General features: G+C 56.3%; 1 protein-coding gene and 1 long non-coding RNA gene across 2 annotated transcripts; both read right to left on the reverse strand.

Moving 5' to 3' along the window:
* Window positions 1-1756: 1756 nt before the first annotated feature.
* LOC132575843 (Golgi-associated RAB2 interactor protein 1B-like) lies at window positions 1757-13040 on the reverse strand. Its single transcript, XM_060244529.1, has 4 exons — window positions 12774-13040; window positions 7791-7981; window positions 3102-3357; window positions 1757-1810 (listed from the first exon to the last, which is right to left on the reverse strand). The coding sequence occupies exons 1-4, from the start codon at window positions 12912-12914 to the stop codon at window positions 1757-1759; spliced, it is 642 nt and encodes a 213-aa protein (XP_060100512.1). The 5' UTR covers window positions 12915-13040.
* Window positions 13041-13874: 834 nt separating this feature from the next.
* On the reverse strand, window positions 13875-15346 carry LOC132576687 (uncharacterized). Its single transcript, XR_009555766.1, has 2 exons — window positions 15185-15346; window positions 13875-14756 (listed from the first exon to the last, which is right to left on the reverse strand). It is a non-coding gene; the product is annotated as an uncharacterized LOC132576687 (long non-coding RNA).
* Window positions 15347-25675: the final 10329 nt, after the last annotated feature.

Raw genomic sequence — 25675 nt, forward strand, 5'->3', positions numbered from 1 at the left:
TGGCTTGTTCCCTGCTCCATTCAGGGCCCAGGCAGGCTTGGGGCTTGCCAACTCTGGCTGGGAGGATTCCAGGAGATTTGGTGGAGCAGCCTGCAGAGGGAAAAGCTGGGGGGGGGGGAGTTCTCCTAGACTGGGCGTGGGTCTCCTCCCAGGGTTTGCCCTGAAAGCTGTCCAGGGGAGCTGATCTCTGCCCTCCTCCGGGGAGGAGAAGCCCAGGCCCCGCCGGGAGGAAGGAACAACTCACCTCTTGGGGCCGGGCCAGCTCTCCCTCCTCCCGCCCCTGCTGGCTGCCTTGCTGGAGAGGGGTTGCTGCTGTGAGGAGTCTCCCGAAGGCGCCTTCCGCCACTGCTTGTTTGCTGCGTCCGAGAATGGCTGACAGGAGAGAGAGAGAGCACTGAAAGACCCCGCTAGGCAGCTGTCCTCTGTGCCATGCGGCCCCCCAAGGAGATGGTGTGATGACCCTGGCCTTGTTGAGCAACCCCCCACCCACAATCCACCCCCCAGTACTCCCCTCGCCCTGGACATATGAAGCTGCCTTCTACTGAATCAGACCCCCTGGGTCCATCCAAGTCAGTCTTGTCTACTCAGACTGGCAGCGGCTCTCCAGGGTCTCAAGCTGAAGATTTTCACGCCTACTTGCCTGGACCCTTTTTAGTTGGAAATGCTGGGGATTGAACCTGGGACCTTCTGCTTCCCAAGCAGATGCTCCTTCACTGAGCCACCGTCCCTCCCCATATATATGAACATATGAAGCTGCCTTCTACTGAATCAGACCCCCCTCAGTCCATCAAAGTCAGTCTTATCTCCTCAGACTGGCAGCAGCTCTCCAGGTCTCCAGCTGAGGTTTTTCACGCCTCTTTGCCTGGACCCTTTTGAGTTGGAGACGCCGGGGATTGAACCTGGGACCTTCTGCTTACCAAGCAGATGCTCTACCCCTGAGCCACCCTCCCTGCCCTAAAGGTTTTGGGAGATCCATTGTTCATATGAACCTATGAAGCTGCCTTCTACTGAATCAGACCCCCCTCCTTGGTCCATCCAAGTCAGTCTTGTCTCCTCAGCCTGGCAGTGGCTCTCCAGGTCTCAAGCTGAGGTTTTTCACGCCTCTTTGCCTGGACCCTTTTGAGTTGGAGACGCCGGGGATTGAACCTGGGACCTCCTGCTTCCCAAGCAGATGCTCTGCCACTGAGCCACCGCCCTGCAGAAGTGGGAAGCGGCTCTCCAGGCCTTGGCCAATGCAACAGAGAAAGGGGGCTCCCTGGCAGCCCTCACAGGGCACCCCTTGCCACCAGCTGCTTCTAGGTCCCTGCTTGACTGGGGGCATCAATGGTGTCCCTGCCTGTTTCTCCAGAATGAAGGCTCAGAGCCCTCTCAGCTGGATCCAGCCCATGCCAGGGTCCTGTGAGCTTTTCCTGGCTAAGCAGCACCTGCCCCCCCTTTTGCCCCCTTGACTCTCCGCCAGCATCTTTGCCTGTTCAGCCCTGCCCCCTTCCACCAACAGTGTAGAGTCCAGATCCCCCAGCCAGCAAGCCCCTGCCTTCTTCTCCGGTGTTTGCCCTCCCCGCAGGGTGCCTCTTCCCTGCTCCATTGGCCATCACCCTCTGGACAGCCTGTCCTGCTTTCCCTTGACCAGTATGTCCTACTAGAGCTCTCCCCGCTTTGAGGCCCTTCCCTTGCCCACTACCAGGGCGGAGCGTGGGGAGTAGGCCAAGTAGGCCGCCCTCTAGGGTGCCACCTGGCCTAGGGGTGCCCCCTCTCCTCACGTCCCGCTGCCTTCCTGACTTTGCCGAGGCTTCCCGAGGCTCCGGAAGCCCTGGTGAAGTCAGGGGGGCATAGCAGTGAGTGTGCCAGAGCCTGGCTCTGGGTGCGCCCGCTGCCTCCCTGCCTGGCCCGCTTCAGAGGGAACTGAGAAGAGGTCTTGCCAACTCCCTCTGAAGCACGAGAGGGCCGGGCACGGGGCGGGCCAAGCGGTCGAGCTTTGCGCCCCCCGATGATGTCACTTTGGGGGGGGGGGTTCAGCCTGGACCGTGAGAACCCCTGACGCCACACCTGCCCACTACATTCCTCCTTTTCCCGGGGGGGGTGGTGGTGGTGGGAATTGCAGCCAATTTAGAAGACGACATTGGAGTCTCAGAGCGGCTCACAATCTCCTTTATCTCCCTCCCCCACAACAGACACCATGTGAGGTGGGTGGGGCTGAGAGGGCTCTCACAGCAGCTGCCCTTTCAAGGACAGAGTCTCAGAGCAGCTCACAATTTTCTTTTCTCTTCCTCCCCCACAACAGACACCCTGTGAGGTGGGTGGGGCTGAGAGGGCTCTCACAGCAGCTGCCCTTTCAAGGGCAGAGTCTAAGAGCAGCTCACAATCTCCTTTCCCTTCCCCCCCCCCCCACAACAGACATCCTGTGAGGTGGGTGAGGCTGAGAGAGTTCTCACAAAAGCTGCCCTATCAAGGACAGCTTCTGCCAGAGCTATGGCTGACCCAAGGCCATGCTAGCAGGTGCAAGTGGAGGAGTGGGGAATCAAACCCTGTTCTCCCAGATAAGAGAGCTCTGGCTGACCCAAGGCCATTCCAGCAGGTGCAAGTGGAGGAGTGGGGAATCAAACCCGGTTCTCCCAGATAAGAGAGCTCTGGCTGACCCAAGGCCATTCCAGCAGCTGCAAGTGGAGGAGTGGGGAATCAAACCCGGTTCTCCCAGATAAGAGTCCACGCACTTCACCACTACACCAAACTGGCTCTCAATTTAGGGCAGTGGCTTGCCATTGCCTTCCTTTGCCTAATAACCTTGGGCTTTCTGGATTCTCTCCCTTCCAAATGCTGCCCTGCTTGGCTTCCAAGATCTGAGGAGATCAGGCTCCAGGGCAGGGCCTCCCCTTAAGAGCTCTCTGACCTTTCACTTTCACTCGCACCAGTAGACGAGCCTGAGCATTCCGTGGCTGCCTGCTTTCCTTGGCCATTGCAGGAGAGCTCTAGTCAGCCTCGGCCCTTCGGAGGGGCTGCCTCCTTCAATGCGAAATGTCATCCTGCATAGAAATGCCCTCCAGTCCCTGTAGAGCCGCCCGGCTTGGCGAGAGAAGGGGGCAGGGGTGGCAGAGTGTGCCTACCTCACCGGAGGAGCTGCCGGAGGGGCTGCTGCCGCTGGGCACCAGGCTGTGCGCGATGTGGAGGGCGGGGTCCTTGGGGGTGGTGGAGAGGCCCCTCTTCAGGATGTCGGCCAAGTGGCTCCACAGCCGAAAGACGGCCTTGGGGTAATCCCGGTGCAGCTGCAGGTAGTACACTTTCCGGGTCACCGTTTGGAGGCGCAGGATCCGCTGGGCAGAGCGGTGGACGGACAGCCGGACGTAGCGGAGGGGGAGCAGCCTGGGGCAAAACAAGGTGGGGGGTCAGGAGTCTGGTGGAGCAGGAGAAGGGCCCATGATCCCTTGCGCCCGGGGTCTCAGCCCCGCAGCCCATCCGGGAGGCAGCCCAGACCCAGGCTCTCTCGCCATTCTTGGGGACACCCAACAGGAAAGCCACCGGGGGGGGGGTGGAGTCTGTGTGTGCTCCTGGCAGCCATTCCTGACGTGGTCCGACAGGTACATGAGGGGGTGATGGGTAGGCTTTCTCCTCAGCAGCACCCCAAGGCCTCTTGCTGCTGCCACAGTTCACCTCGCAGACATGCCAGGGGCTGTACAGAAGAACACTGCACCCTCTAACTGGAGGGCCCCCAGTCCAGATCTCATCGGCCAAACACAAAATGGGTGAAAGGCGACAGAGAAGTTGGCCACATCTGTTTGTCTGCTGGAAGAGCACTGGTTGGTAACTGAAAAGAACGCCCTTTGCACAGGGGCCTGGTCTCCTGCCCAGAGAGAAGGAAAACCACCCGGGATATCTTGGAACACTTTTAAAAGGAGAGCAACAGATGGAGGGGAGGACTGCTAGCCCTGGTTTCTAAAGGAAGGCTTCACATTCAGAGGCCCTCAGCCTCTGCATCCCAGACCCAGGAGGTAACATTGGGGAAGGCCTCGGCCTCTCTGCCCTGTTGTTGGCCCTCCAGAGGAACTGGCTGGCCACTGTGTGAGACAGGAGGCTGGGCTAGATGGACCCTCCCTGGTCTGACCCAGCAGGGCTCTTCTGATGTTCTTATGAAGGCCTCGGCCTCTCTGCCCTGTTGTTGGCCCTCCAGAGGAACTGGCTGGCCACTGTGTGAGACAGGAGGCTGGACTAGATGGACCCTCACTGGTTTGACCCAGCAGGGCTCTTCTGATGTTCTTATGAAGGCCTTGGCCTCTATGCCCTGTTGTTGGCCCTCCAGAGGAACTGGCTGGCCACTGTGTGAGACAGGAGACTGGACTAGATAGACCCTCCCTGGTCTGACCCAGCAGGGCTCTTCTGATGTTCTTATGAAGGCCTCGGCCTCTCTGCCCTGTTGTTGGCCCTCCAGAGGAACTGGCTGGCCACTGTGTGAGACAGGAGGCTGGACTAGATGGACCCTCACTGGTTTGACCCAGCAGGGCTCTTCTGATGTTCTTATGAAGGCCTTGGCCTCTATGCCCTGTTGTTGGCCCTCCAGAGGAACTGGCTGGCCACTGTGTGAGACAGGAGACTGGACTAGATAGACCCTCCCTGGTCTGACCCAGCAGGGCTCTTCTGATGTTCTTATGAAGGACTCAGCCTCTCTGCCCTGTTGTTGGCCCTCCAGAGGAACTGACTGGTCAATGTGTGAGACAAGAGGCTAGACTAGATGGACCCTCCCTGGTCAGACCCAGCAGGGCTCTTCTGATGTTCTTATGAAGGCCTCGGCCTCTCTGCCCTGTTGTTGGCCCTCCAGAGGAACTGACTGCTCAATGTGTGAGACTGGAGGCTGGACTAGATAGACCCTCACTGGTCGGACCCAGCAGGGCTCGTCTGATGTTCTTATGAAGGCCTCAGCCTCTCTGTTCTGTTGTTGGCCCTCCAGAGGAGCTGGCTGGCCACTGTGTGAGACAGGAGGCTGGACTAGATGGACCCTCACTGGTTTGACCCAGCAGGGCTCTTCTGATGTTCTTATGAAGGCCTCGGCCTCTCTGCCCTGTTGTTGGCCCTCCAGAGGAACTGACTGGTCAATGTGTGAGACTGGAGGCTGGACTAGATAGACCCTCACTGGTCGGACCCAGCAGGGCTCGTCTGATGTTCTTATGAAGGCCTCAGCCTCTCTGTTCTGTTGTTGGCCCTCCAGAGGAACTGGCTGGCCACTGTGTGAGACAGGAGACCGGACTAGATAGACCCTCCCTGGTCTGACCCAGCAGGGCTCTTCTGATGTTCTTATGAAGGCCTTGGCCTCTATGCCCTGTTGTTGGCCCTCCAGAGGAACTGGCTGGCCACTGTGTGAGACAGGAGACTGGACTAGATAGACCCTCCCTGGTCTGACCCAGCAGGGCTCTTCTGATGTTCTTATGAAGGCCTCGGCCTCTCTGCCCTGTTGTTGGCCCTCCAGAGGAACTGGCTGGCCACTGTGTGAGACAGGAGGCTGGACTAGATGGACCCTCCCTGGTCTGACCCAGCAGGGCTCTTCTGATGTTCTTATGAAGGCCTTGGCCTCTATGCCCTGTTGTTGGCCCTCCAGAGGAACTGGCTGGCCACTGTGTGAGACAGGAGACTGGACTAGATAGACCCTCCCTGGTCTGACCCAGCAGGGCTCTTCTGATGTTCTTATGAAGGACTCAGCCTCTCTGCCCTGTTGTTGGCCCTCCAGAGGAACTGACTGGTCAATGTGTGAGACAAGAGGCTAGACTAGATGGACCCTCCCTGGTCAGACCCAGCAGGGCTCTTCTGATGTTCTTATGAAGGCCTCGGCCTCTCTGCCCTGTTGTTGGCCCTCCAGAGGAACTGACTGCTCAATGTGTGAGACTGGAGGCTGGACTAGATAGACCCTCACTGGTCGGACCCAGCAGGGCTCGTCTGATGTTCTTATGAAGGCCTCAGCCTCTCTGTTCTGTTGTTGGCCCTCCAGAGGAGCTGGCTGGCCACTGTGTGAGACAGGAGGCTGGACTAGATGGACCCTCACTGGTTTGACCCAGCAGGGCTCTTCTGATGTTCTTATGAAGGCCTCGGCCTCTCTGCCCTGTTGTTGGCCCTCCAGAGGAACTGACTGGTCAATGTGTGAGACTGGAGGCTGGACTAGATAGACCCTCACTGGTCGGACCCAGCAGGGCTCGTCTGATGTTCTTATGAAGGCCTCAGCCTCTCTGTTCTGTTGTTGGCCCTCCAGAGGAACTGGCTGGCCACTGTGTGAGACAGGAGACCGGACTAGATAGACCCTCCCTGGTCTGACCCAGCAGGGCTCTTCTGATGTTCTTATGAAGGCCTCGGCCTCTCTGCCCTGTTGTTGGCCCTCCAGAGGAACTGGCTGGCCACTGTGTGAGACAGGAGGCTGGACTAGATGGACCCTCCCTGGTCTGACCCAGCAGGGCTCTTCTGATGTTCTTATGAAGGCCTTGGCCTCTCTGCCCTGTTGTCGGCCCTCCAGAGGAACTGGCTGGCCACTGTGTGAGACAGGAGGCTGGACTAGATAGACCCTCACTGGTTTGACCCAGCAGGGCTCTTCTGATGTTCTTATGAAGGCCTTGGCCTCTCTGCCCTGTTGTTGGCCCTCCAGAGGAATTGGCTGGCCACTGTGTGAGGCAGGAGGCTGGACTGGATGGCCCCTCCCTGGTCGGACCCAGCAGGGCTCTTCTGACGTTCTTATGGAGCACTTGGGAGAGCAGGAGTGAAGGCCAAGAAGCCTCCGGTGTGCAGTGAGTTGTGGGTGGCTGGAGAAAGAGGTTGCCCACTGCACCCCAGGGGCTCACAGAGATGCCCACTGGCCTCATCAGTCCCAGGATGATGGTGAGGCTGCAAAGACCTCCAGTGCCAGCAGAGGGAGCCCTTGGTCACAGCAGGGAGCCTGGCTGTGGCAGCCGCTGGAACCACAGGTCAGTCTCTGCAGGGACAAGCTCCTTGGGGCAGCCACCAAGAAGACCTTTTTGTGCATCCGTCCTCTCCTGACCTGCCACACTGCTGCCTCTTGAAGAGAGGGCTGCTGCAGGCCTGCTCTGGGGCCAGGCCTTTCAGGGTTTCTTGGCCAGAGGCACAGAAGGGGGGGGGGCAGCGTTTTACACCAACCGCCGCAGCCGCTGAATTCCCCACCAGAGCTAGGGTTGCCAAGTCCAATTCAAGAAATATCTGGGGACTTTGGGGGTGGAGCCAGGAGACTTTGGGGGTGGGGCCAAGATCAAGGCTGTGACAAGCATAATTGAACTCCAAAGGGAGTTCTGGCCATCACATTTAAAGGGACAGCACACTTCCAATTCCTTCCTTTCATAGGAAATAATGAAAGATAGGGGCACCTTCTTTCGGGGCTCATAGAATTGGACCCCCTGGTCCAATCTTTTTGAAACTTGGGGGGTATTTTGGGGAGAGGCACTAGATGCTATACTGAAAATTTGGTGCCTCTACCCCAAAAAAACAGCCCCCCCCCAGAGCCCCAGATACCCGCAGATCAATTCGCCATGATTTTCTATGGGAATAAATCTCCATAGGGAATAATAGAGTTCCCAGCAGACATTTCCCTCCCCTCCCCCTGCTTTCCAATGACCCTGAAGCGGGGGGAGGGACTCCAAACTGGGGGATCCCCTGCCCCCACCTGGGGATTGGCAACCCTAACCAGAGCAGCCCAACCCAAGCAGTCCCCACGGAAGAGCACCCCAGAGTGGGAGGCTGCTTCAAGGGACATGGCTGCACCCCTGTATCTGTCCCAGAGACCTCTCCCAGAGGATGCCCCCTCCCCGTCTCACCTGCTCAGCTCCATGGTGGGCTGCTCCGTGGGGGTCTGGCTGTCCCCGGCCGCAAAGCCTTTGTCGAGCGTCTTCCGCCGGGCCATCAGCAGCACATTGGGGAGGGGGAGGCAGGGGTCAGAGGAGGTCACCCCCACGGAGACTACGGAGGGCATATTTGTGAAGTCCACCCATTTCCCCTTCTTTGTGACCTGTGGAAAAGGACGATCCCCCCCCCCCGGAAATTAATACTTCCCAGCAGGGAGGGGCTGGTCTTTGGGGCAGCAGCTTGCCCCCCACCCTCGCTGGCGTCAGGGCTCCCCCCACCATGGAGACCATCCTGTGCTCCCTTTGGCTGGTCTAATGGTAAAAGTAGTCCCCCGTGCAAGCACCAGTCGTTTCCCACTCTGGGGTGACGTTGCTTTCACGACGTTTTCACGGCAGACTTTTTACGGGGTGGTTTGCCATTGCCTTCCCCAGTCATCTACACTTCCCCCTCCTGCCACAGCAAGCTGGGGACTCATCTTCTTCTTCTACTCATTTTACCGACTTCGGAAAGATGGAAGGCTGAGTCGACCTAGAGCCGGCTACCTGAACCCAGCTTCCACCAGGATCAAACTCAGGTCGTGAGCAGAGCTTAGGACTGCAGAACTGCAGCTTTACCACTCTGTGCCACAGGGCTCCTAAGGTAAAGGCAGTCCCCTGTGCAAGCACCAGTCGTTTCCGACTCTGGGGTGACATTGCTTTCATGACGTTTTCACAGCAGACTTTTCACGCGGTGGTTTGCCATTGCCTCAGAGCCCTGTGGCGCAGAGGGTTAGAGCTGCAGCACTGCAGTCCTGAGCTCTGCTTATGACCTGAGTCCGATCCCAGTGGAAGCTGGTTCAGGTAGCCGGCTCGAGGTTGACTCAGCCTTCCAGCCTTCCGAGGTCAGTCAAATGAGTCTCCAGCTTGCGGGGGGGGGGGAGTGTAGATGACGGGGGAAGGCAATGGCAAACTACCCTGTTAAAAAGTCTGCCGTGAAAACTTGAAAGCAGCGTCACCCCAGAGTGGGAAACGACTGGTGCTTGCACAGAGGACCTTTCCTTTTAAGAGCCCCATGGCACAGAGTGTTAAAGCTGCAGTCCTGCAGTCCTAAGCTCTGCTCACGACCTGAGTTTGATCGCTGGTGGAAGCTGGGTTTTCAGGTAGCCGGCTCAGGGTTGACTCAGACTTCCATCTTTCCAAGGTCGGTAAAAGGAGTCCCCAGCTTACTGGGTAGGAAAGTGTAGATGACTGGGGAAGGCAATGGCAAACCACCCTGTTAAAAAGTCTACCGTGAAAACGTGAAAGCAGCATCACCCCAGAGTGGGAAACGACTGGTGCTTGCACAGGGGACCTTTCCTGTTCCTTGCCATTGCCTTCCCCAGTCATCTACACTTCCACCACCCCCCCCCCCCCTGGCAAGCTGGGGACTCCTTTTACTGACCTCGGAACGATGGAAGGCTGAGTCAACCTGGAGCCGGCTACCTGAACCAGCTTCCACCGGGGATTGAACTCAGTCCTTGAGCCATTCTCAGCTTGCTCTCTGCATCCATGGATTGGAAAGGGAGATGGGGAGAAGGGGCAGAGCTGAGAGGGGAAGCAGCCGGTCTGCTGTGCGAGGGGAGCCCGGAGGGCAGCCCCTGCCCTTCCCATTTGAGTGGCATAACTGGGCACTGAGAATGCAGAGCCCTGCTGTTGGGGATTAGCGAGTTTGCAACACTGCAGTAATTAGAGAGTTAACCTTGTTTTTGTTAGTCAACAGAAAGTCACATGTGTTCACTGCAGCCTCTCTGTTAGCTAAAGAGAAAGTGAAAGGACCTGCAATTAAGTGCCGTGATTGGAAATCAATGCATTGGCTCTTCTGCATTTCATGGTTTCTCTTCCTCCCTTTGCCTAAGTTTGGAGAAGAGAAGCCATTGTGAGTTTCCTGCATTGTGCAGGGGGTTGGACTAGATGACCCTGGAGCTCCCTTCCAACTCTGTGATTCTATGACTAAATGGACCCTCACTGGTCTGATCCAGAAGGGCTCTTCTGATGTTCTTATGAAGCACTTGGGAAAGTAGGAATGAAGGCCAAGAAGCCTCTGGTGTGCAGTGAGTTATGGGTGGCTGGAGAAAGGAAAGGAAAGGAAAGGTCCCCTGTGCAAACACCAGTCGTTTCCGACTCTGGGGTGACGCTGCTTTCACAACATTTTCACGGCAGACTTTTGACGGGGTGGTTTGCCATTGCCTTCCCCGGTCATCTACACTTCCCCCCCAGCAAGCTGGGGACTCATTTGACCGACCTTGGAAGGATGGAAGGCTGAGTCAGCCTTGGGCTGGCTACCTGCACCAGCTTCCGCTGGGATCGAACTCAGGTCATGAGCAGAGAGTTCAGACCACAGTACTGCTGCTTTCCCACTCTGTGCCACGGGGCCGTTCGGCTGGAGAAAGACCCCCTCCCTCAAATGCCAAGGTTGTCCATGTAGCCCACTGGTACCTATTCTAGAGTGGCCGCCCTCTCTGCCAAGGATGGGCACAGAGCTACGTTTGTTCCCGAACTGTAAAGATGTAGGAAGTGAGTGTCTGTTATTTTCTTCCCAGTTTTACCCCTCCTTTGTAGTTCTAAGTAAGGCAATCCTATTCTTTTAAACACACACATGTTCTCTGCATATTCTTTGCTGCGCTGCTAATTTCTAACTCTGCTAAATAATATTTTTCTCTAAGAATATCCAGCACCTGCAGAACAGGCACAGGGGATGCAGCCTGGAAGAAGTCTGGAAGATAGCAGACAAGAGGATTCAGGCGCTGGGGCTGAAGAGTCGGGGACTTTGCTGTTCAAAAAGAGAGACGGCTGGGGGGAGGGGCATGTGAGAGAGGGTTTTTAAGAAAACTGCACAGGGCGGCAAGACTGGAGGGAAATCCAGGGGCATCTAGAGAAGCTGGTGGGTGGTAGATTCAGGATAGGCAAGAGAAAATACTTCTTTACCTAGAGAGTGATAAAAATGCGAAGTTCATTGCTAGAGGACGCAGTGATGGCCACTGGCCTAGAGGGTTTTAAAAAGCCCTTCGAGAGATTCATGGAGGATAACCCTCCATCAGTGACTCCCAGCCATGGTGACTAAAGAGAACCTCCATGTTCAGAGGCAGTCAAGCCCTGAATCCCAGAGCCAGGAGGCAATACCGGGGAAAGGCCTCGGTCTCTTATGCCCTGCTGTTGGCTCTCCAGATAGACCACTGCTCTGATCCAGCAGGGCTCTTTCTGATGTTAGGTATGAATTAGAAATAGTCCGTTTGGTGTAGTGATGAAGTGTGCAGACTCTTATCTGGGAGAACCGAGTGTGATTCCTCACTCCTCCACCTGCACCTGCTGGAATGGCCTTGGGTCAGCCATAGTTCTCTTATTTGGGAGAACCGGGTTGGATTCCCCCCTCCTCCACTTGCAGCTGCTGGAATGGCCTTGGGTCAGCCAGAGCTCTCTTATCTGGGCGAACCGAGTTTGATTCCCCACTCCTCCACTTGCACCTACTGGAATGGCCTTGGGTCAACCAGAGCTCTTATCTGGGAGAACCAGGTTTGATTCCCCGCTCTCCACTTGCAGCTGCTGGAATGGCCTTGGGTCAGTCATAGCTCTTGCAGTTTTCCTTGAAAGGGCAGTTTCTGTCAGAGCTCTCTCAGCCCCACTCACCTCACAGGGTATCTGTTGTAGGGGGAGGGAAGGTAAAGGAGATTGTGAGTCTCTCTGAGGCTCTGAGATTCTGTGTCTAGGGTGGGATATAAATCCAATATCATCATCAAATAACGGGAGCTCTACCTAGGCAGGCTATGCAAAGTTATTCTTGGTTAACTTCTGCCACCACTAGCCTTGTCTTCCCCCCCAACCACCTGCCCATCAGCTTGACAGGGAGAGCAGATTCACCCGACAGGGGCTGGACCCAGGACCCTCCCAACCTTCTGCATTAGCCACAGCAAGGCTGCTGCAAAACCTCTGTCACTCGATGTGGGGCCCAACCGGGATCCTACCTGCAGCACGTGTAGGGCAGGGGGCCTCTGCCTTCTTCCTTCAACCATCTCCCCAACCAGTTGAGGCCCTGGTGTGGTGTTATTTGACCCAGTGGGGAATGTATAGGCTCCCCCAAAAAAGGAAGAGGTGCAGATTTATACCCCGCCCTTCTCGCTGAATCTGAGACTCAGAGCAGCTTACAATCTCCTATATCTTCTCCCCCTACAGCAGACACCCTGTGAGGTGGGTGGGGCTGAGAGAGCTCTCCCAGAAGCTGCCATTTCAAAGACAACCTCCGCAGAGCTATGGCTGACAGAAGGCCATTCCAGCAGGTGCAAGTGGAGGAGTGGGGAATCAAACCCCGTTCTCCCAGATAAGAGAGCCATGGCTGACCCAAGGCCATTCCAGCAGCTGCAAGTGGAGGAGTGGGGAATCAAACCCGGTTCTCCCAGATAAGAGAGCTATGGCTCACCCAAGGCCATTCCAGCAGCTGCAAGTGGAGGAGTGGGGAATCAAACCCGGTTCTCCCAGATAAGAGAGCTCTGGCTGACCCAAGGCCATTCCAGCAGCTGCAAGCAGAGGAATGGGGAATCAAACCCGGTTCTCCCAGATAAGAGAGCTCTGCCTGACCCAAGGCCATTCCAGCAGCTGCAAGTGGAGGAGTGGGGAATCAAACTCGGTTCTCCCAGATAAGAGAGCTCTGGCTGACCCAAGGCCATTCCAGCAGCTGCAAGTGGAGGAGGAGGTAGTCAAACCCGGTTCTCCCAGGTAAGAGTCCACACACTTCACCACTACACCAAACTGGCTCTCTTTCAGGTTCGGATAATGGGAAGGGGAGGCTGAAGTGCCCTTTCTTCACATGCCAGAGTCACAATCTGAACTGGGCACTGGCTGCCAGAGAACCTGCCGCTCTTTTGGATGTCCTGAATACCTCTTGTGTTCTCCCCCACAGGTGAGTGCATCTGGAAAGTCTGCTCTGCAGTCCCAGAAGGGAGATACCTGCACAAAGTCGCTCTCGAAGACAGCCGAGTTGGGGAAAAGGTTGTAATCAGGGGAATGCAGCAGCTGGTGGAGTCGCCCTTCCTCCCAGGCCGATCTCTGGCCAGCCGCTGGGGTGCAGGCCAAGGGCCCAGTGGCCATGGGGGCGCCTGGGAGCGGAAGTCAAGAGGGAAGCATGCCTCACGGCCCTCCACGGAAGGCAAGGCTCCAGCCCTGGTCCTCTCCGGCTGAGCTGGCCGGCCAGCAAGGGCTGATCCAAAGGGACCGGCGGGGAAGCTTGGGGGGGGGGCCTGCATCACAGTGGCCTGGCCAAGGGGGCGGGGCTTCCCGGCTGGGACTGTGACATCACACTGCCTGCCCACTTCTCCGTGGAGATGGCAACCCGCAGCGGCAGGGCTGGGGAGGCAAAGGGAAAGGAGCAGCTGCCTGGTTCCAAAAGCTGGAAGGCAGCTGAGGGGGGCGGGGATTAGGCAGAGGTCTTGGACAAAAAGCCTTCCGAATGAAAGAAGAAGCTGGCCTGGTTGGCTGTGGTCAAAGAACAGGGCCAGCTCTCCCACTAGACAAACTAGGCGCTTGCCTAGGGCGCTGTTCTGGAGGGACACCAAATTAGGCCCACTTTTTGCTTTTAAAAAATTCCTTCCTCTCCCTCCCCAAGTCGCTTCTCCCCGTCTCCTCCCCCTCCCTCCCCCCCTCCCCAGACTGCTGCTGCCTTCCTCCCCCTTTCCGCCGCTTCTCCCGGCCTCCTTCCCTGCCCCAAAGGAGCAGCAGGAGAGGGCGGGGCTGTCTGGGGCTGTGGCCAAGAGTGGTCACGCTGCAGCTGGCAGCAGGCAACTCCCCCCTCCCCAGGGGCTTTCAGGGCGTGGTTTCCCCTTGTGGGGGTCTTCCCTCCCACCCCCCAGGATTAACCAGGGCCAACGTGCCCAGCTACTCGAGCCACAAAGGCAGGCAGAATGGAGGGGGGAGAGCGGCAGTCTCCGCACAACACCACCTTTTTGGGCATCAAGGGGTGCCCAGACCCGAGACCAAGTTGCAGTCAAGGCCGGGCCCCACTCTCCCAACCCAGCGCTCCCCCTCCCACCCGCCAAGCAAATCGAGAGCTCCTTTTAAAAAGAAAACAACAAGCATTTATTTCAATAGCACCAAGGACACTGCAGACGTTGCTGGGGGAATGGGGGGAGGGGCCACTTTCTTCCTTAGGAAGCCAACAGAGAGAAGAGCGTATGAAACGCAGTCCTTGTGCCCTGCCCTGCCCCAGACAGAGACCCACAGAAAGGCGGCCTAACAGTCTGGAGGCCCAACTTGCCTCCGCCCCCCACCACGCCTTCCTTCTGCTGATGCCCAGCCTGTCCTGCTGGAAAGCCCTCAAGGGACGGGCAGCCCTGAGGCTGGCACCAAGAGCTGGGGCAGAGTCCTGGCGGGCCTGCTTATAGGGAGGACCGTCCACTGCAGATGGAAGCCTGGCCAGTCGTCCGGAGGAGGCAGAGAAGTGCCCTGTGACGCAAGGGGGCGGCCTCAAGTCCTCCGAGTGGGCCTCAGTTTCCTTCACGGCTGGCAGCAGACTGGAGACATTCTTGCAAGGCGGGCATGGCTTGGAGCACAGCACAGATGTGGACCCCCTCCCAGTTCAGAACACCCCCCACCCCCCAGGACACACCCACCCACACAGAGGAGCAGGTCGCAGCCAGCCCCTCAAAGCCTTGGCCGGCCATTCAAGGCTGCTGTCCGGCCTCCCCTGCGGCCAAGGTGGTGCCGGGGGGCGTCCACCAGCGGGCCCCCTTCGGGCTGCTCCCGCCGGCCAGGGAGGGGGGGCGCCAGGCGTGGGCGGGACACCCACTCCCCAAGGAAGTCCATGAGCCCAAAGAGGGCGGAGAGAAGGGAGAGCAGCAGGCCCAGGGCGTAGAGCTTCACCACCTGCCTTGAGACACGGGCCCACATCCTGCGCCTTTCGCCAGCGGGAGCCTCCATTGGCAGGTGCAGCTGCTCCTGAGAAGGAGAAAACAGAGGAGCCTCTGAGACAGGCCCTCTTGGGTGGGAGAGCCAGGGAGGAAGGGTCCCAGGGCAGAGTTACAAGGGGTTGCCAACTCAGGCTGGAAAATTCCGGGAGAGGCTTCAAGAAGAAGGCAGGGTTTGGGGGCAGGAGGGGCTTCTGTGTAAGTCCGGGAGAGCTCTAGGCCCTACCTGGAAGCTGGGGATAGGAGAGCCTCTTCCCGAGCCCTTCAAGGCAGCGCCTGGCAGGGGAGAAGGCGCACTCTGTGCATGCTCAGACACAAGCTTCGCCCCCCCCCCTCCACAGGCAGTGGCAGCTCCAGAGCCCCAGGTCGTAGGGCCAGCCCCCGGCCTCCCTGGGAGAACCTTTGCTCAGACGGGAGAAAAAGAAAAAAGCCCCAAAGGCGCTTCACACATCCACCCACCCCGGCAGGAAGACCAAGAGACTGGAAGTGCCGAGTTCAAATCCCCCCTCCGCTGCTGGGGCGCTCCACGGGCCGAAGACGCCGAGCCCCTCCCCCGGCAGGCAGCGGCAGATGCCCCAAAGACCTTGAATCACCGACGCCCTCTCCTCTCACTCCCCAAGCGACCGCCCCGCCTACTTTTATAGCCCCGCCCTCAACGGCTCTGGGGGGCGAGGGGCGGGGCCACCTCGGGCAAGCCCCTCCCCTGAGCCCGGGACGCGCTTGGCGGAAAGGAAAGGCGGGGGTCTCTCTCGCGCGCGCGCCTTCGACAGCAGCGGGATCCCCGAGGGGGGGGGCAGGAGGAGGAGCGTGCTGGGCGATGGGGGGGGGGCAGCTGCTGGCCCAGAAGTGCTCAGACCCCGCCAGGAGCCTTCCCACTCTCCAGTGATAGGGTTGCCAGCCTCCAGGTGGGACCTGGAGATCTCCAGGTGGCAGGGATCAGCTCCCCTGGAGAAAATGGCTGCCTTTAAGGGTGGACTCTCTTGCATTGCATCATGCTGAGGCCCCTCCGCCCCCAAAGTCTCCGGAGCTGGCAACCCCTGCCCAGCAATGTGCCCTGCAAGGGAGGCAGCCCCAGTGTGCTCCCCTCCCCCCCATGGGCATCCAATGGGGGGCAGCTGTGCATTGGTGGCAACAGAAGCCAGGATGGCCTTGCCCACCGCAACTGGCCCAGAAACCACTCAGCCATTCGCTTGCACTCCAAGCTCTGCTCATGACCTGAGTTCGATCCCGGCGGAAGCTGGGTTCAGGTAGCCAGCCCGAGGTTGACCCAGCCTTCCAGCCTTCCGAGGTCGGTCAAAGGAGTCCGCAGCTTGCTGGGGGGGGGTGGTGGAGATGACTGGGGAAGGCAGGGGCAACATTCAAAAGTCTGCCAAGAAAATGTTGTAATGCAACCCCACCCCAGAGTGGGAAGTGACTGGTGCTTGCACAGGCGACTATCTTGACCTTTACTTCTTTGCACCGAAGCCCTTGGGCTGGGCTGAGCTGGGCTTGACCTCCCTGCTGCAAAGGAGGCTCGTTCCTTCTGGAGCCCTCCCCCCAAAGCCAGTAGTGCCCCCTTGCTCCCAGGGAGCGAAGCCCACGTGCTTTGCCTGCCCCTTCCGTCCCACCAATCCCTCTCCAGGGCCCTCCCTGCTCCGTGATCTGCCAGGCAGCCCTTCTCTGACCACCACCAGCCCCGAATTGGGGGAAGGAGCCCTGGCAGACCAATCTAGGGTTGCCAATCCCCAGGTGGGGGCAGGGGACCCCTGGTTTGGAGGCCCTCCCCCCCCCCGCTTCAGGGTCATCAGAAAGTGGGGGGATGTTTGCTGGGTGCTCCATTATTCCCTATGGAGACCTGTTCCCTTAGGATATAATGGAGAATTGATCCGCAGGTATCTGGGGCTTTGGGGGGGGCTGTTTTTTGAGGCAGAGGCACCAAATTTGTAGCATAGCATCCAGTGCCTCTCCCAAAAACACCGTCCAAGTTTCAAAAGTATTGGACCAGGGGGTCCAATGCTATGAGCTCCCAAAAGAAGGTGCCCCTATGCTTCATTATTCCCAATGAAGAGAAGGCATTTAAAAGGTGTGCGGTCCCTTTCTATGTGATGGCCAAAACTCCCTTTGGAGTTCAATGATGCTTGTCACACCCTTGCTCCTGGCTGCACCCCCAAAGTCTCCTGGCTCCACCCCAAAGTCCCCAGATATTTCTTGAATTGGACTTGGCAACCCTACCCAAATCTCTTGAAATACAGGCAGCTGCCTTACACTGAATCAGCCCCCCCCCTCACCTGTGCCAGGCCACTCCACCCTTTGAGGCCTCGCTTGTATTTTCTGAGCCCAAGAAAGCCCTTTGGCCCTGGCAGCCAGAGCTGGCACAGGCCAGCTGGCTGTTTCTTTTGCCAAAATAAAACTAACACACTTTTAGCTGCAGTAGCACACAAATAAAGAACAATTTTCAAAAGTGTCAATGATGACAAAATCTTATTGTATTTTTACACAATACTATTGCCTCAACATGGAGCAATAAAGCAACAGGCAAGAGTACATAAAGTCCAATAAACAAAGAAATTAATTCACAAAGTCCATTTATAAGGTCACACATTGTTTCTTCAATGGAGACCATCAAGTCCATGAGAAGTCTGGTCTGAAGTCCTCGTCCACACGAGGATTCTAGATGACTTCTCCCTCAGTGAACCCCAGATAGCGAAGGCATGTACCAAACTATGCCATCAGAGTGGTTTTCTGTCCACCCTGTATATTTCGTGGGTCCAATTAATTAATTACATGATTAAGTCCAAGTTTTCACGTAATTGTTTTAGACGAGGCACTCTGGCTGATTCCAAAGGCAAATATTTCTAAGACAAGCCTTGCCAACCAGGGCAGGACCACTGATGAGGCTGCTTGAATAGGGGAAGAGGGACGGCTGCCCACGATGTCTGCAGCTCAAGCAAGTGCCCCTCTTTTGCACAAGCACCGGTGGTGGCCTGGGCTGGACTCCCTCCGCTTCTGTCTGCATCCCGCATGAGGCCAGAGTTGCCAAGAAACAGGGGGCTCAGAAACCACTCTCCTTTAAGAAAGCTTCTCCCTAAGTGTTAACCCTCTTGCTTGTACAAGTCATTCCCCACCCCCCAGGTCAGACATGGGGTCGAGGCTGGGCCAAGGAAGTGATGGGCAGCACCTGGGAACTGTCATTAACGCCAGTAACTAACATCACCTGGGAACTGTCAGCTAAAGTGTTTGGCAGCCGGTCTGAAGGGTCTGACAGCTCACAATCTATGGAGCCACCCTAGTAACAGCCTCCTAATTGGTGAAACATCTTCCTAAACAAAAATGGGGAGGGGTCTGGAGACCAAGTCCTACAAGGAAAAGTTGAAGGAGCTGGGTCTGTTTAGCCTGGAGAGGAGGTGGCTGAGAGGTGATATTATGACTCACCATCTTCAAGTATTTGAAGGGCTGTCCTATAGAGGAGGGTGTGGAATTGTTTTCTGTGGCCCCAGAAGGTAGAACCAGAACCAATGGGTTGAAATTGAATCAAAAGAGTTCCCGGCACAACATTAGGAAGAACTTCCTGACTGTTAAAGCGATTCCTCAGTGGAACAGGCTTCCTCCTGGGGAGGTGGTGGGCTCTCCTTCCTTGGAGGTTTTTCAACAGAGGCTAGATGGCCATCTGACAGCAATGAAGATCCTGTGAATTTAGGGGGAGGTATTTGTGATTATCCTGCATTGTACAGGGGGTTGGACTAGATGACCCTGAAGGTCTCTTCCAACTCTATGATTCTATGAAATTAAATCAAAAGAGTTCCCGGCTCAACATTAGGAAGAACTTTCTGACTGTTAGAGCAATTCCTCAATGGAACAGGCTTCCTCCTTGGGAGGTGGTGGGCTCTCCTTCCTTGGAGGTTTTTCAACAGAGGCTGGATGGCCATCTGACAGCAATGAGGATCCTGTGAATTTAGGGGGAGGTGTTTGTGAGTTTAGAGGGGTTCCTCAGTGGAACAGGCTTCCTCCTCGGGAGGTGGTGGGCTCTCCTTCCTTGGAGGTTTTTCAACAGAGGGTAGAGGGCCATCTGACAGCAATGAGGATCCTGTGAATTTAGGGGGAGGGGTTTGTGAGTTTAGAGGGGTTCCTCAGTGGAACAGGCTTCCTCCTCGGGAGGTGGTGGGCTCTCCTTCCTTGGAGGTTTTTCAACAGAGGCTGGATGGCCATCTGACAGCAATGAGGATCCTGTGAATTTAGGGGGAGGGGTTTGTGAGTTTAGAGCGGTTCCTCAGTGGAGCAGGCTTCCTCCTCGGGAGGTGGTGGGCTCTCCTTCCTGGGAGGTTTTTCAACAGAGGCTAGATGGCCATCTGACAGCAATGAGTATCCTGTGAATTTAGGGGGAGGGGTTTGTGAGTTTAGAGTGCTTCCTCAGTGGAACAGGCTTCCTCCTGGGGAGGTGGTGGGCTCTCCTTCCTTGGAGGTTTCTAAACAGAGGCTGGATGGCCACCTGACAGCAATGAAGGTCCTGTGAATTTAGGGGGAGGGGTTTGTGAGTTTAGAGCGCTTCCTCAGTGGAACAGGCTTCCTCCTGGGGAGGTGGTGGGCTCTCCTTCCTTGGAGGTTTCTAAACAGAGGCTGGATGGCCACCTGACAGCAATGAAGGTCCTGTGAATTTAGGGGGAGGGGTTTGTGAGTTTAGAGCGGTTCCTCAGTGGAACAGGCTTCCTCCTTGGGAGGTGGTGGGCTCTCCTTCCTTGGAGGTTTTTCAACAGAGGCTGGATGGCCATCTGACAGCAATGAGGATCCTGTGAATTTAGGGGGAGGGGTTTGTGAGTTTAGAGTGCTTCCTCAGTGGAACAGGCTTCCTCCTGGGGAGGTGGTGGGCTCTCCTTCCTTGGAGGTTTCTAAACAGAGGCTGGATGGCCACCTGACAGCACTGAAGGTCCTGTGAATTTAGGGGGAGGGGTTTGTGAGTTTAGAGCGCTTCCTCAGTGGAACAGGCTTCCTCCTGGGGAGGTGGTGGGCTCTCCTTCCTTGGAGGTTTTTGAACAGAGGCTAGATGGCCATCTGACAGCAATGAGGATCCTGTGAATTTAGGGGGAGGGGTTTGTGAGTTTAGAGCAGTTCCTCAGTGGAACAGGCTTCCTCCTGGGGAGGTGGTGGGCTCTCCTTCCTTGGAGGTTTTTCAACAGAGGGTAGAGGGCCATCTGACAGCAATGAGGATCCTGTGAATTTAGGGGGAGGGGTTTGTGAGTTTAGAGGGGTTCCTCAGTGGAACAGGCTTCCTCCTCGGGAGGTGGTGGGCTCTCCTTCCTTGGAGGTTTTTCAACAGAGGCTGGATGGCCATCTGACAGCAATGAGGATCCTGTGAATTTAGGGGGAGGGGTTTGTGAGTTTAGAGCGGTTCCTCAGTGGAGCAGGCTTCCTCCTCCGGAGGTGGTGGGCTCTCCTTCCTGGGAGGTTTTTCAACAGAGGCTAGATGGCCATCTGACAGCAATGAGTATCCTGTGAATTTAGGGGGAGGGGTTTGTGAGTTTAGAGTGCTTCCTCAGTGGAACAGGCTTCCTCCTGGGGAGGTGGTGGGCTCTCCTTCCTTGGAGGTTTCTAAACAGAGGCTGGATGGCCACCTGACAGCAATGAAGGTCCTGTGAATTTAGGGGGAGGGGTTTGTGAGTTTAGAGCGCTTCCTCAGTGGAACAGGCTTCCTCCTGGGGAGGTGGTGGGCTCTCCTTCCTTGGAGGTTTCTAAACAGAGGCTGGATGGCCACCTGACAGCAATGAAGGTCCTGTGAATTTAGGGGGAGGGGTTTGTGAGTTTAGAGGGGTTCCTCAGTGGAACAGGCTTCCTCCTGGGGAGGTGGTGGGCTCTCCTTCCTTGGAGGTTTCTAAACAGAGGCTGGATGGCCACCTGACAGCAATGAAGGTCCTGTGAATTTAGGGGGAGGGGTTTGTGAGTTTAGAGCGCTTCCTCAGTGGAACAGGCTTCCTCCTGGGGAGGTGGTGGGCTCTCCTTCCTTGGAGGTTTCTAAACAGAGGCTGGATGGCCACCTGACAGCAATGAAGGTCCTGTGAATTTAGGGGGAGGGGTTTGTGAGTTTAGAGCGCTTCCTCAGTGGAACAGGCTTCCTCCTGGGGAGGTGGTGGGCTCTCCTTCCTTGGAGGTTTTTCAACAGAGGGTATTGGGCCATCTGACAGCAATGAGGATCCTGTGAATTTAGGGGAAGGGGTTTGTGAGTTTAGAGCGGTTCCTCAGTGGAACAGGCTTCCTCCTCAGGAGGTGGTGGGCTCTCCTTCCTTGGAGGTTTTTCAACAGAGGCTGGATGGCCATCTGACAGCAATGAGGATCCTTTGAATTTAGGGGGAGGGGTTTGTGAGTTTAGAGTGCTTCCTCAGTGGAACAGGCTTCCTCCTGGGGAGGTGGTGGGCTCTCCTTCCTTGGAGGTTTCTAAACAGAGGCTGGATGGCCACCTGACAGCACTGAAGGTCCTGTGAATTTAGGGGGAGGGGTTTGTGAGTTTAGAGCGCTTCCTCAGTGGAACAGGCTTCCTCCTGGGGAGGTGGTGGGCTCTCCTTCCTTGGAGATTTTTCAACAGAGGCTGGATGGCCATCTGACAGCAATGAGGATCCTGTGAATTTAGGGGAAGGGGTTTGTGAGTTTAGAGCAGTTCCTCAGTGGAACAGTCTTCCTCCTGGGGAGGTGGTGGGCTCTCCTTCCTTGGAGGTTTTTCAACAGAGGCTAGATGGCCATCTGACAGCAATGAGGATCCTGTGAATTTAGGGGGAGGGGTTTGTGAGTTTAGAGCGCTTCCTCAGTGGAACATGCTTCCTCCTGGGGAGGTGGTGGGCTCTCCTTCCTTGGAGGTTTTTGAACAGAGGCTAGATGGCCATCTGACAGCAATGAGGATCCTGTGAATTTAGGGGGAGGGGTTTGTGAGTTTAGAGCGGTTCCTCAGTGGAACAGGGTTCCTCCTCAGGAGGTGGTGGGCTCTCCTTCCTTGGAGGTTTTTCAACAGAGGGTAGATGGCCATCTGACAGCAATGAGGATCCTGTGAATTTAGGGGGAGGGGTTTGTGAGTTTAGAGCAGTTCCTCAGTGGAACATGCTTCCTCCTCGGGAGGTGGTGGGCTCTCCTTCCTTGGAGGTTTTTGAACAGAGGCTAGATGGCCATCTGACAGCAATGAGGATCCTGTGAATTTAGGGGGAGGGGTTTGTGAGTTTAGAGCAGTTCCTCAGTGGAACAGGCTTCCTCCTGGGGAGGTGGTGGGCTCTCCTTCCTTGGAGGTTTTTGAACAGAGGCTAGATGGCCATCTGACAGCAATGAGGATCCTGTGAATTTAGGGGGAGGGGTTTGTGAGTTTAGAGCAGTTCCTCAGTGGAACAGGCTTCCTTCTCAGGAGGTGGTGGGCTCTCCTTCCTTGGAGGTTTTTAAACAGAGGCTAGATGGCCATCTGACAGTGATGAAGATCCTGTGAATTTAGGGGGAGGGGTTTGTGAGTTTAGAGGGGTTCCTCAGTGGAACAGGCTTCCTCCTCGGGAGGTGGTGGGCTCTCCTTCCTTGGAGGTTTCTGAACAGAGGCTAGGTGGCCATCTGACAGCAATGAGGATCCTGTGAATTTAGGGGAGGGGTTTGTGAGTTTAGAGGGGTTCCTCAGTGAAACAGGCTTCCTCAGGAGGTGGTGGGCTCTCCTTCCTTGGAGGTTTTTCAACAGAGGCTAGATGGCCATCTGACAGCAATGAGGATCCTGTGAATTTAGGGGGAGGGGTTTGTGGGTTTAGAGCGGTTCCTCAGTGGAACAGGCTTCCTCCTTGGGAGGTGGTGGGCTCTCCTTCCTTGGAGGTTTTTCTACAGAGGCTAGATGGCCATCTGACAGCAATGAGGATCCTGTGAATTTAGGGGGAGGGGTTTGTGAGTTTAGAGCGGTTCCTCAGTGGAACAGGCTTCCTTGGGAGGTGGTGGGCTCTCCTTCCTTGGAGATTTTTCTACAGAGGCTAGATGGCCATCTGACAGCAATGAGGATCCTGTGAGTTTAGGGGGAGGGGTTTGTGAATTTAGAGCGGTTCCTCAGTGGAACAGGCTTCCTCCTTGGGAGGTGGTGGGCTCTCCTTCCTTGGAGGTTTTTGAACAGAGGCTAGAGGGCCATCTGACAGCAATGTGGATCCTGTGAATTTAGGGGGAGGGGTTTGTGAGTATCCTGCATTGTGCAGCGGGTTGGACTGGATGACCCTGGGGGTCCTTTCCAGCTCTATGATTCCAATCTGTCAGACGGTTAATGGCTCGTACAAGCATATGGAATGCTTAGCAGGTTGGAGAGTCTGCAGCAAGAGAGGCCACAAGAACTGCTCCTCTCTTCAACTTCCCTCTTGCCGTTCTGCTGCCAGAGAGGGGTAATCCGGAGCGCCCACTGAGGAGTCTGAGCCTGATAGGAACACTGTGAGGAAGTAGTGAAGCCAGCGAGGTTTTTGGCTTCGTTTGCATTTCTTGCTGAACTGTACACCTTTTCCCGCTCCTTATGTATCATTTGTCTTTTTCTCTTTAGTAAAAAATTTTTTTGTTTTTTAAAAAATACAGATTGGAGTGAGTTTACTGACCAAACCCAGGCAAAGACAATCCAGTGCCAAAGCTACCAGTAAGAAAGGCGCCCCCATCCCCCGGCATTTTTCCTCTTTTGCTTGGCCTGATATTCTTCACACAGGGCTTGGCAAGGAAGACAGGGTGGGATCCCTGCGACCACCTCTCCCTTTTTTAGCGCAGCGTGGTTGCAGCCTGCAAGAGAGAGCCAGTTTGGTGTAGTGGTTAAGTGCGCGGACTCTTATCTGGGAGAACCGGGTTTGGTTCCCCCCTCCTCCAGTTGCAGCTGCTGGAATGGCCTTGGGTCAGCCATAGCTCTCTTATCTGGGAGAACCGGGTTTGGTTCCCCACTCCTCCACTTGCAGCTGCTGGAATGGCCTTGGGTCAGCCAGAGCTCTCTTATCTGGGAGAACCGGGTTTGGTTCCCCCCTCCTCCAGTTGCAGCTGCTGGAATGGTCTTGGGTCAGCCATAGCTCTCTTATCTGGGAGAACAGGGTTTGATTCCCCACTCCTCCACTTGCAGCTGCTGGAATGGCCTTGGGTCAGCCAGAGCTCTCTTATCTGGGAGAACCAGGCTTGATTCCCCTCTCCTCCACTTGCACCTGCTGGAATGGTCTTGGGTCAGCCAGAGCTCTCTTATCTGGGAGAACCGGGTTTGATTCCCCCCTCCTCCACTTGCAGCTGCTGGAATGGCCTTGGGTCAGCCAGAGCTTTGGCAGAGGTTGTCCTTGAAAGGGCAGCTGCTGTGAGAGCCCTTTCAGCCCCACCCACCTCACAGGGTGTCTGTTGTGGGAGGAGAAGACATTAGAGATTGTAAGCCGCTCTGAGTCTCTGATTCAGAGAGAAGGGCGGGGTATAAATCTGCAATTCTTCTTCTTCTGCTCACTGCAACCCTTTTCCTCGCAAGTCCCTTGTCTCTCCACTGCCACCAGCGCCAGATAAAACCCTGTGGAGGCCCCTAGGGGGCAGTCAGAATCTCATGGGGCCCTTTGCAAATGATCTCAGAGTCAGAGCACCTGCCCCCGCCCCCACTGCAGCCTGCAGGCCCCTTCTCAAAAGCCCCTTTGACAAAGCTGTGGGGGAGAGGCAGAGAGAGGCAAATTTGGCGACGACACCAGCAGCAGCCGCACGAGGCAAGTCAAGCCAAGAGGGGCTCGGTGGCTGGCTGCGCGTGCAGGCTGGGGGGGCTGCAAGCAGGGGGAAACTGGGGGGAAAGGCTGCTCGGGGCCCTTAAAGGCATGGGGGCCCACTTGGCCTAATTGGTAATCCGGCCCTGACTGCTGCTGTGGTAGGACCAGCATGAGATGCTGCCGTGTTCACAGAGTCCTGCTAGGATCTGAGAGATCCGGGTTCAAGTCCCTGCTCTGCCACTGAAGCTTGCCAGGAGGATATTCAGGGAGGTGGCTGAATGAAGTCTGTCTCTGCTTCCCGACTGCTGGCATTCCGAGGAGGTCTCCCGTCCAAGGAGTTGCCAGAGTTGGTCCTGCTGAGATTCTGAGATCCGACGAGATGACTGGGCTCTCTGACCTGCTGGGCTATCCAGGTTAGGGGCAGAAGAGCTCTGCTGATGTTCTCCTGGGGCCTGGAGTTATCCCGGGATTGCGTCAGTTGCCTTGGAGAAAATGGCACTTTTGGAGTTGGGGGGGGGGGGGGCAGACTCCATGGCAACACCACATATGGACATATGAAGCTGCCTTCTACTGCATCAGACCTTTGGTCCATCAAAGTCAGCATTGTCTTCTCAGACTGGCAGCGGCTCTCCAGGGTCTCAAGCTGAGGTTTTTCACACCTATTTGCCTGGACCCTTTTTTGGAGATGCCAGGGATTGAACCTGGGACCTTCTGCTTCCCAAGCAGATGCTCTACCACTGAGCCACCGTCCCACCACCCGGCTGAGCTCCCTCCCCATCTCAAATCCTCCCTCTCCCAGGAACCGCCCCCCAGTAATCTCCAGGGATTTCCCAGGCTGGAATTGGCAGACATCTCTGCTTCTCTTTGTGTGTATTTTGTTAGTCTTTCAGGAGGCCCTGCCTGGCTTGCCACAAAGGCAGGGGATGGGGGAGAGATGGCTGCTGCTGCCCCTTTCAGCCCCTCCTCCCTCTGCGGCCTGGGCTGGACTGGAGACAGACGTGTCTTGCCGTGAGGAGGGGGCCACAGCCCACACGGGGAATCTCGACAGTCTCCCAGCGTTTTAGTTCAATGCCTATTTATTTGGCTTGCTTAAATTGCAGCCGTTTTTTGTTGGTCTTCCAATTCCTAATTTCTGTTCTTGAGCAAGTTGGGTTTCAAAGTCACAATACCACTTGTGTCCACTGGAGGGCAGCATCACCCAAAGACCAGGGTGGTCCTGCTTTTTCTACAAAAAAGTCCAGCAGGAACTCATTTGCATCTTAGGCCACACCCCCTGATGTCACTATTGTTTCCC

This window comes from Heteronotia binoei, chromosome 8 (genome assembly GCF_032191835.1).
Source record: "Heteronotia binoei isolate CCM8104 ecotype False Entrance Well chromosome 8, APGP_CSIRO_Hbin_v1, whole genome shotgun sequence".
Lineage (NCBI taxonomy): Eukaryota > Metazoa > Chordata > Lepidosauria > Squamata > Gekkonidae > Heteronotia > Heteronotia binoei.